This window comes from Pocillopora verrucosa, chromosome 8 (assembly GCF_036669915.1).
Source record: "Pocillopora verrucosa isolate sample1 chromosome 8, ASM3666991v2, whole genome shotgun sequence".
Lineage (NCBI taxonomy): Eukaryota > Metazoa > Cnidaria > Anthozoa > Scleractinia > Pocilloporidae > Pocillopora > Pocillopora verrucosa.
Genome location: NC_089319.1, coordinates 14,284,502 through 14,297,470, shown reverse-complemented (window position 1 = coordinate 14,297,470; position 12,969 = coordinate 14,284,502). Strand labels below are relative to the sequence as shown.

The 12,969-nt window shown below is 40.3% G+C and overlaps 2 protein-coding genes across 2 annotated transcripts in view; one reads left to right on the top strand and one right to left on the bottom strand.

Annotated features, from left to right (window-relative positions):
* Window positions 1-4,280, top strand: part of LOC131798630 (glutathione hydrolase proenzyme-like) — a 4,370-nt gene extending 90 nt beyond the window's left edge. Inside the window, exons 1-4 of the mRNA XM_066171319.1 lie at window positions 1-235; window positions 1,023-1,309; window positions 1,836-2,192; window positions 2,792-4,280. The exon at window positions 1-235 is cut by the window's left edge and continues 90 nt beyond it. Coding sequence (XP_066027416.1) covers window positions 1,033-1,309; window positions 1,836-2,192; window positions 2,792-3,975 — 1,818 coding nt within the window. The 5' untranslated portion in view covers window positions 1-235; window positions 1,023-1,032 and the 3' untranslated portion in view covers window positions 3,976-4,280. The remainder of the gene's footprint in view (window positions 236-1,022; window positions 1,310-1,835; window positions 2,193-2,791) is intronic.
* Window positions 4,281-4,754: 474 nt separating this feature from the next.
* LOC131798549 (skeletal aspartic acid-rich protein 2-like) lies at window positions 4,755-9,452 on the bottom strand. The gene is made up of 4 exons (XM_059116202.2): window positions 9,410-9,452; window positions 6,886-7,571; window positions 6,163-6,435; window positions 4,755-5,350 (listed from the first exon to the last, which is right to left on the bottom strand). Exons 1-4 carry the CDS (start codon window positions 9,450-9,452, stop codon window positions 5,102-5,104), a joined length of 1,251 nt encoding a protein of 416 aa, XP_058972185.2. The 3' UTR covers window positions 4,755-5,101.
* Between the last annotated feature and the right edge of the window lie 3,517 nt (window positions 9,453-12,969).

Here is a 12,969-nt window from a genome sequence, read left to right as displayed (position 1 = left end):
TCAAAGTAAAGACGATGTTTTCACGTAGTTTTTATTTCATGGATTAGGTGTAAATGAAAAGAGATGTAAGAAATTTAAAACCATGGTAATTATTTCCTCTCTCGGCGGCCAAAACACTAATTTGAAACGAAAATGGATATAAGATATAATTACATGCCAAATAATAATTTTCTCTACGACTGGCCTTTAGGTGATTGTGGAACAGTTTAACTTTAACTAACAGCCAGACCAAGTGGTTTGTTAAGTTCATTGTGTTCTAATGAGAACTACTTAACTGTGAACTGTGATTTACTATTCCTTTAAATTCAATCAATCTTTAAAATTGACTCGTGTCTTTACTCCGAATCGCGCCCCCCCCTCCATCCCCCTCCACCTCAATCAGCGACGATAGCATTCAGTCTAGTTTGCCTCAAAACTCATGTACGAATGAGATGAGGTGGTTGAAGTCCAGGGCGCTCCATTAAAGAATCAGTGTAACCGGCTGACATGTAAGCTGGGTAAAAGAATGATCTCGTCGCCATGCAGAAAATTAGTTTTTCCGGTCTCAACAACATTACTGAGACAGTTACATCAGCGTGAGTCATTATCAAATGGCAGGCTAATAGCTAATAGCTCCTAAACAACACGATCTCCTGAAGTTATTCCTTCGTTTCTGGCACAGTTTTCGAAGTTCCGTCACAGAGTCTTAATTATTTTCCAAATCTATTCTCGAAATTTTCTTGTATTGGAGAGTGAACGAAGCCACGAAAATCATGCAAGCCATTCAATATTGGCTGAGTCGCCCTTTTCGTTGTTTAGTTGATGGCTCAAGTTAAAGAATGAATCAGTAATCGTGTCAATCTCACTCACCAAGATCAATTAGGGAAAGTGTGACCTTAGCATTCAAAAATACTCGCCCACTTTATTTGAACATCTGAAGAGCGATATACAGTGACACTTCATACTAAATAAACTAAAGCCTTTTAGCTGCGTTCGTAGGTAAATCAGTCAGTAAAAAGGTCTAACCATTCTGTTGTTCTTAGCCGGCTGAAGATGTATCGCATTTTCCTAATTTCTATCGCACTGCTGATGCCTTGGTGGACTCCAGCCTGGGGCATATCACTTTCCCCTACAAACTGGACACAAGAAGAGTATGATCACCTGGAAAGAATGTCGCTCAACCGCTATGAGCGACCGAAGCCATTGGCAGTTAGTGAGGGTAGAGGGATTGTGGCTGGGACAACTGAACCTTTCGCCGTGCACTCGGGAATGGACGCGCTCAGGAAGGGTGGGAATGCTATGGATGCTTGTTTGGCAACTGCCCTTGCAGGTATAATAAACGCTTCATGAAAAATCCTGGTGGACTTGGTGGGGCATCTTAGGCGAAGAGCCCTCGGGTGAGGAGCTCAATTCAGCCCTCACGTGATTGAGGTTTGACGGGAAAAATCACTTCATTGGCATGAATAACCTTTTCCACAGCATTGCAGGCTTTTTTCATTTAGTGCAGAATTGCGGCAGCTGATAAAATAACTTAGTAGTTAGAGAATTAGCATAAATTATGAAAAACACTCATCACGCTTGTAAAGTTATGACCGTGACATCAACAGCTTCATCGCAAATTTCTTATTACTCTTTGTGTTTTGACTCTGTTTATCTGCGCACTGACCTAATACGCAATTAGACCAAATTATTTCAAGGCAATGTTAGGACACTGCTGTAGTCGCCCATGTTGTTAATCAAAAAAAAAAATAAAATAAGGAAGAACGAATGACTTTACGATTGATGGAAATACTCAGGTCACAGTTCGGGACGTTTATGAGATATCCTTACTTATAAACTACGTTTTGCTTTCCCAGAGGTCACGCTGGCGACTGGTTCGTATGTTTCATATGCTGGTGTCACGCAAATTCTCTATTACGAGAAGTCATCTAATAAGGTGTACAGTATCAATGGCGGCTGGAATACCCCACTGAAAGGAGACCCGTCCCAGATCCCCAAAGTTCACACTCCAGGAGCCAATGGTGCGTCTGTTCTCGTCCCAGGTTTCATTGCGGGTGTAGCTGACGCTGCAGCCAAATTTGCAAAGTTCCCTCTCAGTACTTTGTTCGAGCCCGCGTTGTATTTCGCTGAAAACGGATTTAAGCTGTCCACTGGGATGGCTTCCGCCATCAAAATATACTACAACGACATTACATTGTTGCGAACAAGTGAAGGTATGAAGTGGTATCTGTAAGCTCTACTTAGGATATCGAAAGGCGCGGAGATTAATATACCTCTCAGCTCTAAATGCTTGAGAGCGAGGAGGTCTTTGTAAAGACATTTGTGCAAGTTTAAAGTAATGGAAGTGAGAAACTGAGTGAGTGTAAATAGTCTTAGTTTGAATGAATAAAGCTGGGTGGTATGGAGTTTTGGAAATCTAAAAATGTGGAAGTATGTAATGAGGAAGTGCGAAAGTTTAGAGGGTTTGAAGTTTGGAAGGGAGTCTGGAAAGTGGGTAATATTAACGGTGAGGTTTCGGAAATGTGGGAGTAAAAGTGTGGAGGTCTGGAAGAATTGGTCCATCCAACTCATGTATTAAACTTTCTTAGAGATAACGTTGAATTTATCAGATAGAAAATACCGTAAAAAATACTGATGCAAACGATCGACTGAAAAATGCGTAGCTGACATAGAGATGAAGTACTGTTAGAAAGGTAAAACAGAACTCAACAAAAATTAACAGAAAGATAGATAGATTTAACAGAAGGGCACAATAAAACCTACGACAAAGATGAAAAACAAGTAAACATCCTCAATAATTGAATTTCTTTAGGTGAAAAGATTTTTACCAATCCTGAGACTGGGAAGCCATACGCCTCTAACGAACTTTTCAAACAACCAGAAGTAGCCGAATTTATACGAAGTGTGTCTGAGAATCCAAAGGAGTTCTTCTACAATGGAACGTGGGCCGAGCAGATGACGTCTCTGATTAAAGAGGCTAAGGGATTTATTGCCCTAAATGATATGCACCGCTATCAAACGCAATGGGAAGAGCCCTTCAATACGTCGTATCACGAATACAATGTGTGTACGTCTGGAAATGACTGGGGCGGAATTGAACTAATTGAAAAGCTGAATCTAATGGAAATGGCAGAAATCGGCCAGAAACCTGGGTCCAGTTACATCACAAATGCGACCGAATTTTTCCGACTCGCCTCGATCTCTCGCTTTAGTTTCTTTGTTTCTGCTTTCTTGCACTCAAACCCTTCTGGCTTATCGATCTTGAAAGAGAACTTTGACCTTGATTTCTCCAATCGCCTCTCGAAAGGGTCTGCGGAAGCCATTTGGGAGAGGATCGGTTCTCCTGAAAAGATGAGAGACGTCAAAATCATAATTAAAAGACTGCTTGGTGGAGAGGAGAACATAAGAGACTTTATACATGGCTCAGATTCTATAGTCGCAGCCGACAAGGATGGCAATGTTTGTTCCATTATTTACACTATCAACAGTGAAATGTGGGGAACAGGTCTTTTTGTGCAGGGAATTGCTTTACCGCATTCAGCTGCGATATTTAAGTCCTTCGTCAAGCAGACAACTCCCGGGGGAAGGCTTCCAGCGGGCCTTCAACCTGCTATAGCATTCAAGGGTGGCGAGGCAACCGGAAGCCAGCGGCCAGTCATGGCACTGTCTGTTGTGGGAGAATCGTATCCCGTTGTGGTTCCACAGTACTTTACCAACCTCTTGGATAGCGGTATGAATCCTAAAGAAGCCATGGAGTCCCCTACTTTTCTTTTGCCGAGCTTCTCAGATTTTTTCCAGGCGGTTCCTATAGAAGAGTTCTCAGTTGCCAAAAACGTGTTACAGGAAGTACGTAAGATGGGACAAAACGAGACCGAGCTGGAATATATGAAGGCGTTTGGACCAATAGGATTAGGAGTGGCGCTCACGATAGATGACAATGGGGTCATGTTTGGGTGCACTCACCCCCTGAGGAGAGGATTGGCAGAGGGCGTTTAAACTCGAATAAAGTCTTTTTCTCCTATAGACTAACACTGCAGTTAAGAAACATTTTGTGTGTGACTTTACGCCGAGATAAAACGAGGAGTCTAGACAAGAAGGGTGAACTAATTTGAGTTGAAAGGGTACCAGAGTGGCTCTTAAGTACTAATTCAAGCTAAAACACGATGAAAGAGTCCGTGGTAGTCTGTTTCAGCGCATTACTTTGCCGCGACCGGCAACAGTTATTAGTTTTTGCCTTCCTACCCGTCGACTGTTTTTCTCGTTTATTCAGGAATGTAGGTGATAATTTCAAAAAATAAAAATGTCAGGATAACACATATGATTAAAAAGAGATAAAATATGACACGACTGAGATCATCTCCGCAAGAATGATATCGCAATTTTTGTACGGTCTCAAAATAAAAGTATATCCGACAGTCAACGGTTAAAAATAAGCTTTTGGGGGGGGTAGACAGTTAAATTTCTCTGACCATCATTGTCTGAAAAAAAATCACCTTAAGAGGTCGCTCAAGAAGGTCCCAGAACTGCGACACAGATCGCCGACAACGTCGTGGACTCTGAGCTGATATCATCGACAACAATCACGTTCATGTTTGTGGGCCTTCTCTAAGACTAGTACACTTTTTCTTTGAGATAAACTTTATTGTTATAATAACATCTAGTTTGTCAGGAAAGCTCGACTAGATAAATCAGAAAAAAACATGTTTCCTTTGAAAATCGAGATCCTCTCGTCGTAATGGCAAAGAACATCTGACAAAGAGATTTCATGCTGCTATTTCAGTCAGATATCAAAAAGGAAAAAATGGATTTGCTTTGAATCTTGCATTGTAAAATTGCCAGCCGCACGCTCAATGTTTCGATTTCAGCCGTAAGTTTTCGGCACTTTACGGAATGCGAGTCTTGCGAGGAGAAACAGCACAGCTATTATCCTCTTATAAAATTCAACATCAGTCTCTGTTTTGAAAACGATGAAAATCTTTACAGCTCGAGATTAGCCCTAAAAAGAATGCTATGTGCAACTATTTTCGATATAGATCCATGTATCAACTTTTCAATTTAGATATACACTTAAAAACACAACGTTTAATTGGCCTTAATCAGGTGAGTTGTTCTGTTCCATATTCTAGAACTGAGCTGTAAAAATAGCTACAAATAGAAGCAAAACAGTAACAGCAATATTGAATTGTGACCAAGAAGCAGCACTCTCGACAATTACTTCCTTTAGCACCTTGCCAACGTTCACACTTGGATCAATCAGCACGTGTCTCTTAAACTTCGGGATGCGAAACACGAATTTCTTCTCATTGTCATCTGACTCAAATTTGGGAAATCCTTGTGGCATAGCAGTGTACTCATCATCGTCAATTATGACCTTAGAAAAGGGAAGAAAGATTAGAAATCGATTTAAAAGAAATTAATAACTGAGTAACTGTTATTCTTATCTAAGCTTATATAAGCTTATAATATGAAGACGCCTAAGACTTACTACAAGGAAATTGTTAATAATTACTCTTATATCACTTTCTTTTTGGCTTAACATTCCGAAAATGGTGAGCGCTCATAAAACATTAGAGTATAAGTCCTGTCGGATTCAAGAAAGAAGTATATTCAGTTGATCGTTTTATTATCCGGAATATCTACGCCTCCAATGACATCACATCGAATTAGGCATAGAAGGAAATGTTTTCTCACTGAGGCAATAAATTGACTGGGGTGTGAAGTTCTTTACCAACTTCAGTTAAACTTAAGTTAATTTGAAATAAATCGATTCGTGATTTATATTGTTCTTAGTCGTCGAGGGGAAAAGCAAGCTTGCAATTAACGGCAAAGTTGAAACGTAAATCGCTTGGTGAAGCCTACACTTCGAGGCGAAATGTGATCACTTGAGTCGGTCTCACCCGTCAACTAAGATCATATGTTGATACTAACTTAGCCCCCTTCCCCAAACCAATGTTATATTATCACAGGAATCAAAGCTCGTCGGCATAGGGGGAAAGGGAGTAAAAAAGAGGGTATTAGCGATAAAATTGGTTGGCTATCTCAGAATATTGCCATTTCGTTGATTAGGTGTCAACAATTTTGCTACTAATTGTAGTTCAAAATTTCTCATGTCAGAAAAAATCAGCCAAGATGAGTCGTTTTAATCTCTTGAAATACATTTATGTCTAAGTTCGCTTGACCTACCCCTTTATTTAGCAGCATTTCCGAGTCTCCACCAACGTCGTATATGATAGGGCAGTCATCATCGTCATCTTCATCTTCATCCTTATCATCGTCATCGTCATCATCATCGTCATCTTTAGAGTTGCAGATTTTTTTTTTGCGGTCATCCTCGTCCACCTCTTTCGGAGATCCCTTGCTCTTTATTTTAAGGCTAAGATCGAGATATTTTCCTACTTTGCTCTCACTGCAGTCTCCAGGTGAATCGTCTTTATCACAGAAATCCCAGTTACTGATCTGTTTTATATTAGATACATATGAGCAATTTATCATAACCACTTCATTTTTTTATCATTTTCTTTTTCACTGATACTCGTTGAAGGAATACATATCTCTCTAGGAAGTTATTATAGCTAAACGGATACACGCACACACACACACCCTAATACAACGACTGAAATCACAAGCTGGGGATGATATGTAAAAGTAATAGATCCACTTAAAGCTGGAAATAATTACGATAGAGGTTTAAACTTCCATTGCTTATCAAATTTGTTTCAGATCTTAGTCTTACCATCTCTAGCTCTATGGTTTCTCCTGCACTGATAAATTACAGATTTTCCTACCGTAAAACAATAGTTCAGAAAATTTAAATTATAGAAATGGTAAAAAATGGCCACGTTGATAGAACCATAAGTTTTATTATAACAGAAATCATACGCAGCTCTGTTGGCTGCATTTACTCACCTTAATATTGAACTTGACAGTTCCACTTTGTACGGCAAAAGTCTCATTACCAAATTTGACACTCCCAGGTTCATGAAACAAGTACACTATGATTTCAAGTGAAGCCTTTTGATCATCAAAATTAGTTGACAAGCTCACAGTAGTGACGCGGATTCCATTGAGCTTAGACTTCTTATTTACTTTCCTAAAAGTGAACTTCACATCATCAAAGGAATCCACGGAATGTTTGTCATCGACATCATTGTCATCTGCATCTTTTTCTTCGATTTCATCGAGTTCAAAAGTTAACAAGTTTTCGTTGTTGTCGTTAAAATCTTCGTCATCGTCATCATCATCATCATCATCATCGTCATCATCTTCATCATCTTTATCATAGTCTGTGTCATCTTTACCGTCGGACCCGTCCTTATCATCTTGACTATCTTTGCCGTCTCTATTATCTTTGTCGTCCTTGCTGTCCGAGTCATCCTTGTCGTCTTTGTCTGTGTCATCTCTGTCGTCTTTGTCATCATTATCCTTGTCATCTTTATCATCATCGTCGTCTTTTTCATTTCGTACAACCATTATTTTTCCTGACCGACCAAGTATTCTGGCCGACACGTTACTGCCACGAATTGTTATCTTTTCATCATTATCGTCATGTTTGTTCCCTCCTTCGTCAGCAAAACACACGATCAGGAACAAAGCTGTGGAGAATGAAAGGTTTCCACCGCCAAAAATATTTTAGAAGACAATGATAAGCAAAGTAATTATTACAGTTGGAGGTACACTGAACAGCAACCCTCCATCAGACATATCTGAAGTTTGATTAAACCTTGAAAAAAAAAGGTTCCTTGAAATAAGGCTATATGCAAATGAAACACCTACCTAGTTTTGCAAACTTAACCCATTAAGTCTCATTTGTATGACGTGTGTAATGTGAACAAAGCTTGCTGTCGTATGCAAATTAGTATTTGATCTTGTCCGAAAGGCGAAACTGAAATACGCGCAGTACGTCATCCGCGTGCGATGACATTCCTAAGAATCTTTTCAAAACTCAGAATATGTTAGCGACTATGCACGCGTTAAGTTCCTGTCTATTTGCCATCCTCTGGCCTGGCATCACCTGATAATGTATCGACTGAAGACTCATATGAATTGCTATCCTTCTAAGTCTGTCAATATTTTCTATTTCTCTGAGTCTTTGATTGCCGCAAATTATACGAAGCCGAGAGGAAAATACGACTTAATGACGGAAATATGATATTCTATCCTCCAGTTTTCGATTTTCATTCTCAGCCAAGAGAAATGCTAACACCAAAACCATCGAATACGTAACTTTCAGTTTTCCTTTCTGTATGTTGGTTTTCTTCTCCCTCTAGGTAAGTTTGAGCCCACTGTCTGTCAGCGATACGGATTTTTTAGTGTTTTAGCTGCCGTAATTCGAGAAATTCAATTAATTAATTCAACTTTCTCAGGGCCGGAAATCCTTGTATAACAACAAAGTTTATGTGATAAACCGTGTTAACTAATTTGACCATTTTCACCTGTTGAACATATTCGGCTAAATAGTTCATTTTGTCCAGTTTAACCGTTTCAGGTAATTTGCCAAATTCAAAAAGCTAAAACAATTAAGCTATTTTGTGTATTTCCTCCATATAAACCGTTTCAGCTAGTTTGAAAAATTTTAATGAATTGAATCAATTCAGCTAGTATGTGCATATTTTCGATTTCTACCGTTGCAACTAGTCTGACTATTTAAACCAGTTAAACAATTTCAAGCAATCAAAATAGATTGTGCAATTTGTGCAGGAAAACTGTCTTCGTTAGTTTTATTATTAAAAGTGCCCATGACACGCAGTGTTGTGTATTCCGAATAAAAGGCCAGGAACACAGTAACTAGATCAAGATGGCGGAAGAACTATTTTTTAATCTAAACAGAAAACCTCGGTACAATACCAATATGGAAAACAGGTCTCGTGACACTAACTTCTACGTAGAACAGGGAAACCAAAATTAGGAAAAATCTAACACGCAGTTTTCTTTGCGTAGATATTTAGCTTATTAAATGTACAGGCCAATTCCAATAGAAAAAATTAAAAAGAAAACTTACAATTCGGTTTTTTTGGCCCAAAAGTGCTCTTATTTTGTCTTAAACGTGTCCTGTGGACTGGTAATGAGTTAGCTTACAAACACTTACAAATCTCACACGTCTCGTAATTTTGTGTCAGACAGCGTATAAATACTCCTGAAATAATGTCCGATGGCGATGTATACCTGTGTGGTGGTTTTTGATACTCTTTTCATTTCTACAATTCTTGTCTTATCCATACATTGTGTCACATGACCTACGTGTCAAGTGACCCGGTTACACATTGACTTAGCACTAACAGTAACAACAGTTCATCCCTCTTCTTTTAGAACTCTAGAAGGAGGACATAATTCGAAACACAAGAACAGTTTGTATGAAGCGGTACAATCGAAATCACAACGCTCTATCTCGAAATGTCACTTGATTAATTTCCGATAATGATTATTCACATACAATAACTTGTTCGTTCGTAATCAAGTAGACTATAATCAGTCATCTTAGTAATCAAACACAGCAACAACGTCCCACATAGTTTTTGAGGTATGCAGGCGCCCTCCTCGACTTTCGCACAGGGTAACGCCATTAAGTTGCCTATTCCACTTTTTGCAACGCTGTGGGATCCTCCAGTCCTAGCTCCAGTTCTTCGTCGTCGATCTCGGTTTCTGGCTTAAGAGCCGTATGAGGGTCCACCCTTTTGAAGAGGGACGAATTCCTTTTGATTTCTTTGTCAGTCCTCTTTGCTGTTATCATTGCACCCTTGCGTTGGCTTACGATATATGGCTTTGGATCGTATGGTGTAGCTATATTCTTGTGCGATGATTTGCATTTGGCAAGTACCATATCCCCTTCAAATAGATTAGTTGGTTTGATATACCTCTTGCTGTCCGCATATTCCTTCATCTTTCGCATTGTGGCGTCGTCTTTGTCTCGGATCAATGAGTCTCGGGTTTGTGCGGGGGGTGAGTTGCGGTAGCTTTGAGCGTATCGATCGGTTGAACAGTGCTGTCTGGTGGTATACGGTGGTATACCTGTCGACGTGTGTGGAGTGGCTCTCTTATTACATAACAGATCACGCAGTTCTTCCTTTCATGGGCGATGATTTACATTCGCTGCTTTAACTTCCAATGGTCTTCTTAACTGTGCACATGAAGCGTTCCATTTCGCCCTGAACCAGAGCGGGATGACCTTGCATTGTTTGAACCCCAGGGTGTGTGCAAATTGTTTGCTGTTGAACGATGGTCCGTTGTCAGAGCAAAGGACTTCCAGGATTCAAAATTATGCGAAGATTTTGTTCAGTCGAGGCTCAACAGCTCGGAATGATACGGTTTGCATCACGTCTACCACAGGGTATCTGGTGTAGTCATCTGTGACGACCAGCAAGTATCCTCCGGAAGGTAACTCTTTGAAGTCGACGCTGAGTTCTTCCCAAGGACCCGCAAATAATGTTCATTCTTCGCTTTGGGTGTGGCTGCCTGGCAGGCTAAACAAGACTTCACAGTATCCTCCAATAGTTAGTCTATACTGGTAAACCAAACCTTGAGAGAGTTCTGAGAAGTGACTTTTTTTTCACGATACCTTGGTGACCTTCGTTAGCTAGGTCGACGACTTCTTGTTGTAGCGATTAAGGGCTACAATCCTGGTCTCACGAAGAAGGATGGTCAATGAAGAGCAGACCGTCAGCTCTCCCTTAAGGCGTTCGACAGCTTTGTAGGTGACATTGTTCACATCGGTTCGCGTGTTGTGAGGGTACCAGTTGTCTGTCCCTCCACCTTTTCTATTACGCCATTCTTCTCATCTCTTTCTTGTTGTTCTTCTAGTTGTTTTTGTAAATGAAATGGTACTTGTCGGTGTGGTTGGGCTGATGGCGGTATGCTGATGTCAACGTGTAATTTCACTTGGAAGTCTTTGAGCTTTCCCAAGCCGGTAAATAGGTCGCTGTATTCTTCTACGAGCTCCACGATGACTGATCTTTGATCTTGGGTTGATAAGGCTGCTGCGACCTAGATGAGCGACGCAAACTGAGTAGAGATCCTCCGGCGCCTTTGGTGACGTCTATGGTTTCCTGCGACGCTTTACTGTTCTTATCGACGATGCTCGCTTCGAACTTTCCCAGCATCTTTAGGGGCATGTCGGATTTGTAAGGATATACTGTCGTAAATGTAGGTTGGAGTATCGAACGATCAACAGTGTCCTTAAAGTCCTTTTCATTGAACAGATAAATGCTCGATCCGGAATCTGCTTGAATATTGCACCATGTTCTTTGATTTTCACTTGGAACTGTGGGTGTTTAGCTCTACTATCGTTGACGCTCCATACGTCAGGTCTGATATAATATATTCGTCCTCACTGTCGTAATTTTCGATGAGGATTTTAACCTTTATCGGTACTTCCTTTGGTGCCGGAGACTTTTCTTGTTTTCCAGTGCTACGACAAACTGAATTGAAGTGCCCGATTTTCCTGCAACCACAGCATTCTTTTTTATATGCTGGGTAGGCTGCTCGACCTCCCTTATATGGGTTTGACAACAGCCACGAATTCTTTATTTCGATTCATTCCGTGGTGGTCCGTAGTCTGGCGTAGGAGTTCCGGTTCATGATGTCTTTGGATGTGCCTCATGGCATCTATATACATAGTTGGTATCATGTTTCTCAAGCCTAGCTGCTTAAATCTTGGTTTTTTCGAGGGGGTTTTACCGTACTCCAGTATGATTTTTAGTGTTGTGGTTGGCTCGCTGAGGGCTTTTTTTCTCACATTTGAAGACACACAATGCTGAATTATTTTAGATTTCATCTCTCGGTCAATGTCTGTGAATTTGCATGTCTTCGCTAGTTCTAGTGTAGTATGTCATAATTGACTGGTTTGGATTTTGTTTCACCAGTCTAAATTGGTATTCTTCAAAAGCAACACTCTTTCTCGGATTAGAGTAGTTTGTGAGAGCGGTTACGGCTTTCTCTAAGGGATTGTCACCTTCTTCGGCTTCGGTGTCTGGGAGCGTGTCGAAGATATCCTTAACTGCCCGCCAGCGTAATGAAGTATTGAGTACAGGGGGGAATGGATTGCTCGTGGGATGGATTTTCGGAAACCTAGGGAAGGAGAGTTCCAACCAATAGTGTACGGCGTGGGAACAGGCCCTTAATCAGCATTCCTTTAGGCTGAATTCATTGGTTATCTTCCTCTGATTTGAATAGTGATATGTGCTGGTTACAGCCGTCTTTGAAGGCGGTACGGAGCGTAAAGCCGACGAAATTGAAGGATTAAATCTCCTCGATGTCGAGGATCGAAACGCGTCCATTTTGGCCATACAGCTACATCCTTTAGAAAGTAGTGTATAAAAATGCCTTATATATGTGAAATACCCGATATATTTTTATTATTCTTGCAGCTTACATCATTTTGCGCTCAGGCCACGTAATGGGTTTGTTCTTTCTTCTAGATTTCTCCTTTCTCCACCATAGTTGCCGACGTATCTTCACAGTCCTCTGCGTCACAGGTATGTAACAGATCGTTTTAGCCGTGCGCTTAATAGGGACACTATTTGGCCGGCAAATGGTACTTTTAATAGATGAAAAAATGGTCAAGGAGAAATCGCTAGGCACTAAGATCGACTATTTATTATTCTAAATACAGCTATCAACCTGAAAAGGCAAGACAACTTTCGTGTCACAGGCACTTTAACAAAGTGAACCGTTAGATTGTGCGATCGAACCTATTAAGCTAGTTTAATTATTTTCATTACTTTAACGATCAGAGGTAGATTGTGCAAATTGTGCAGTTAAACTCTTTGCTGATTTGACTATCGAACCAGTTACACTAATTAACTTAGTTTGACTATTTTCACTACTTGCGCCAATTCAGCTAGATTGTACTGTGCAGCTGATAAATTGAAGCTAATTTGACTATTTGAACTACTTTTCTAATTTAGATAGATCGTGCAATTTGTGCCGGTTTATTGTTTTCACTAGTTTGACTGTTTAATCAGATGAAGCAATTACACTAGAGTTTGACAATATAAA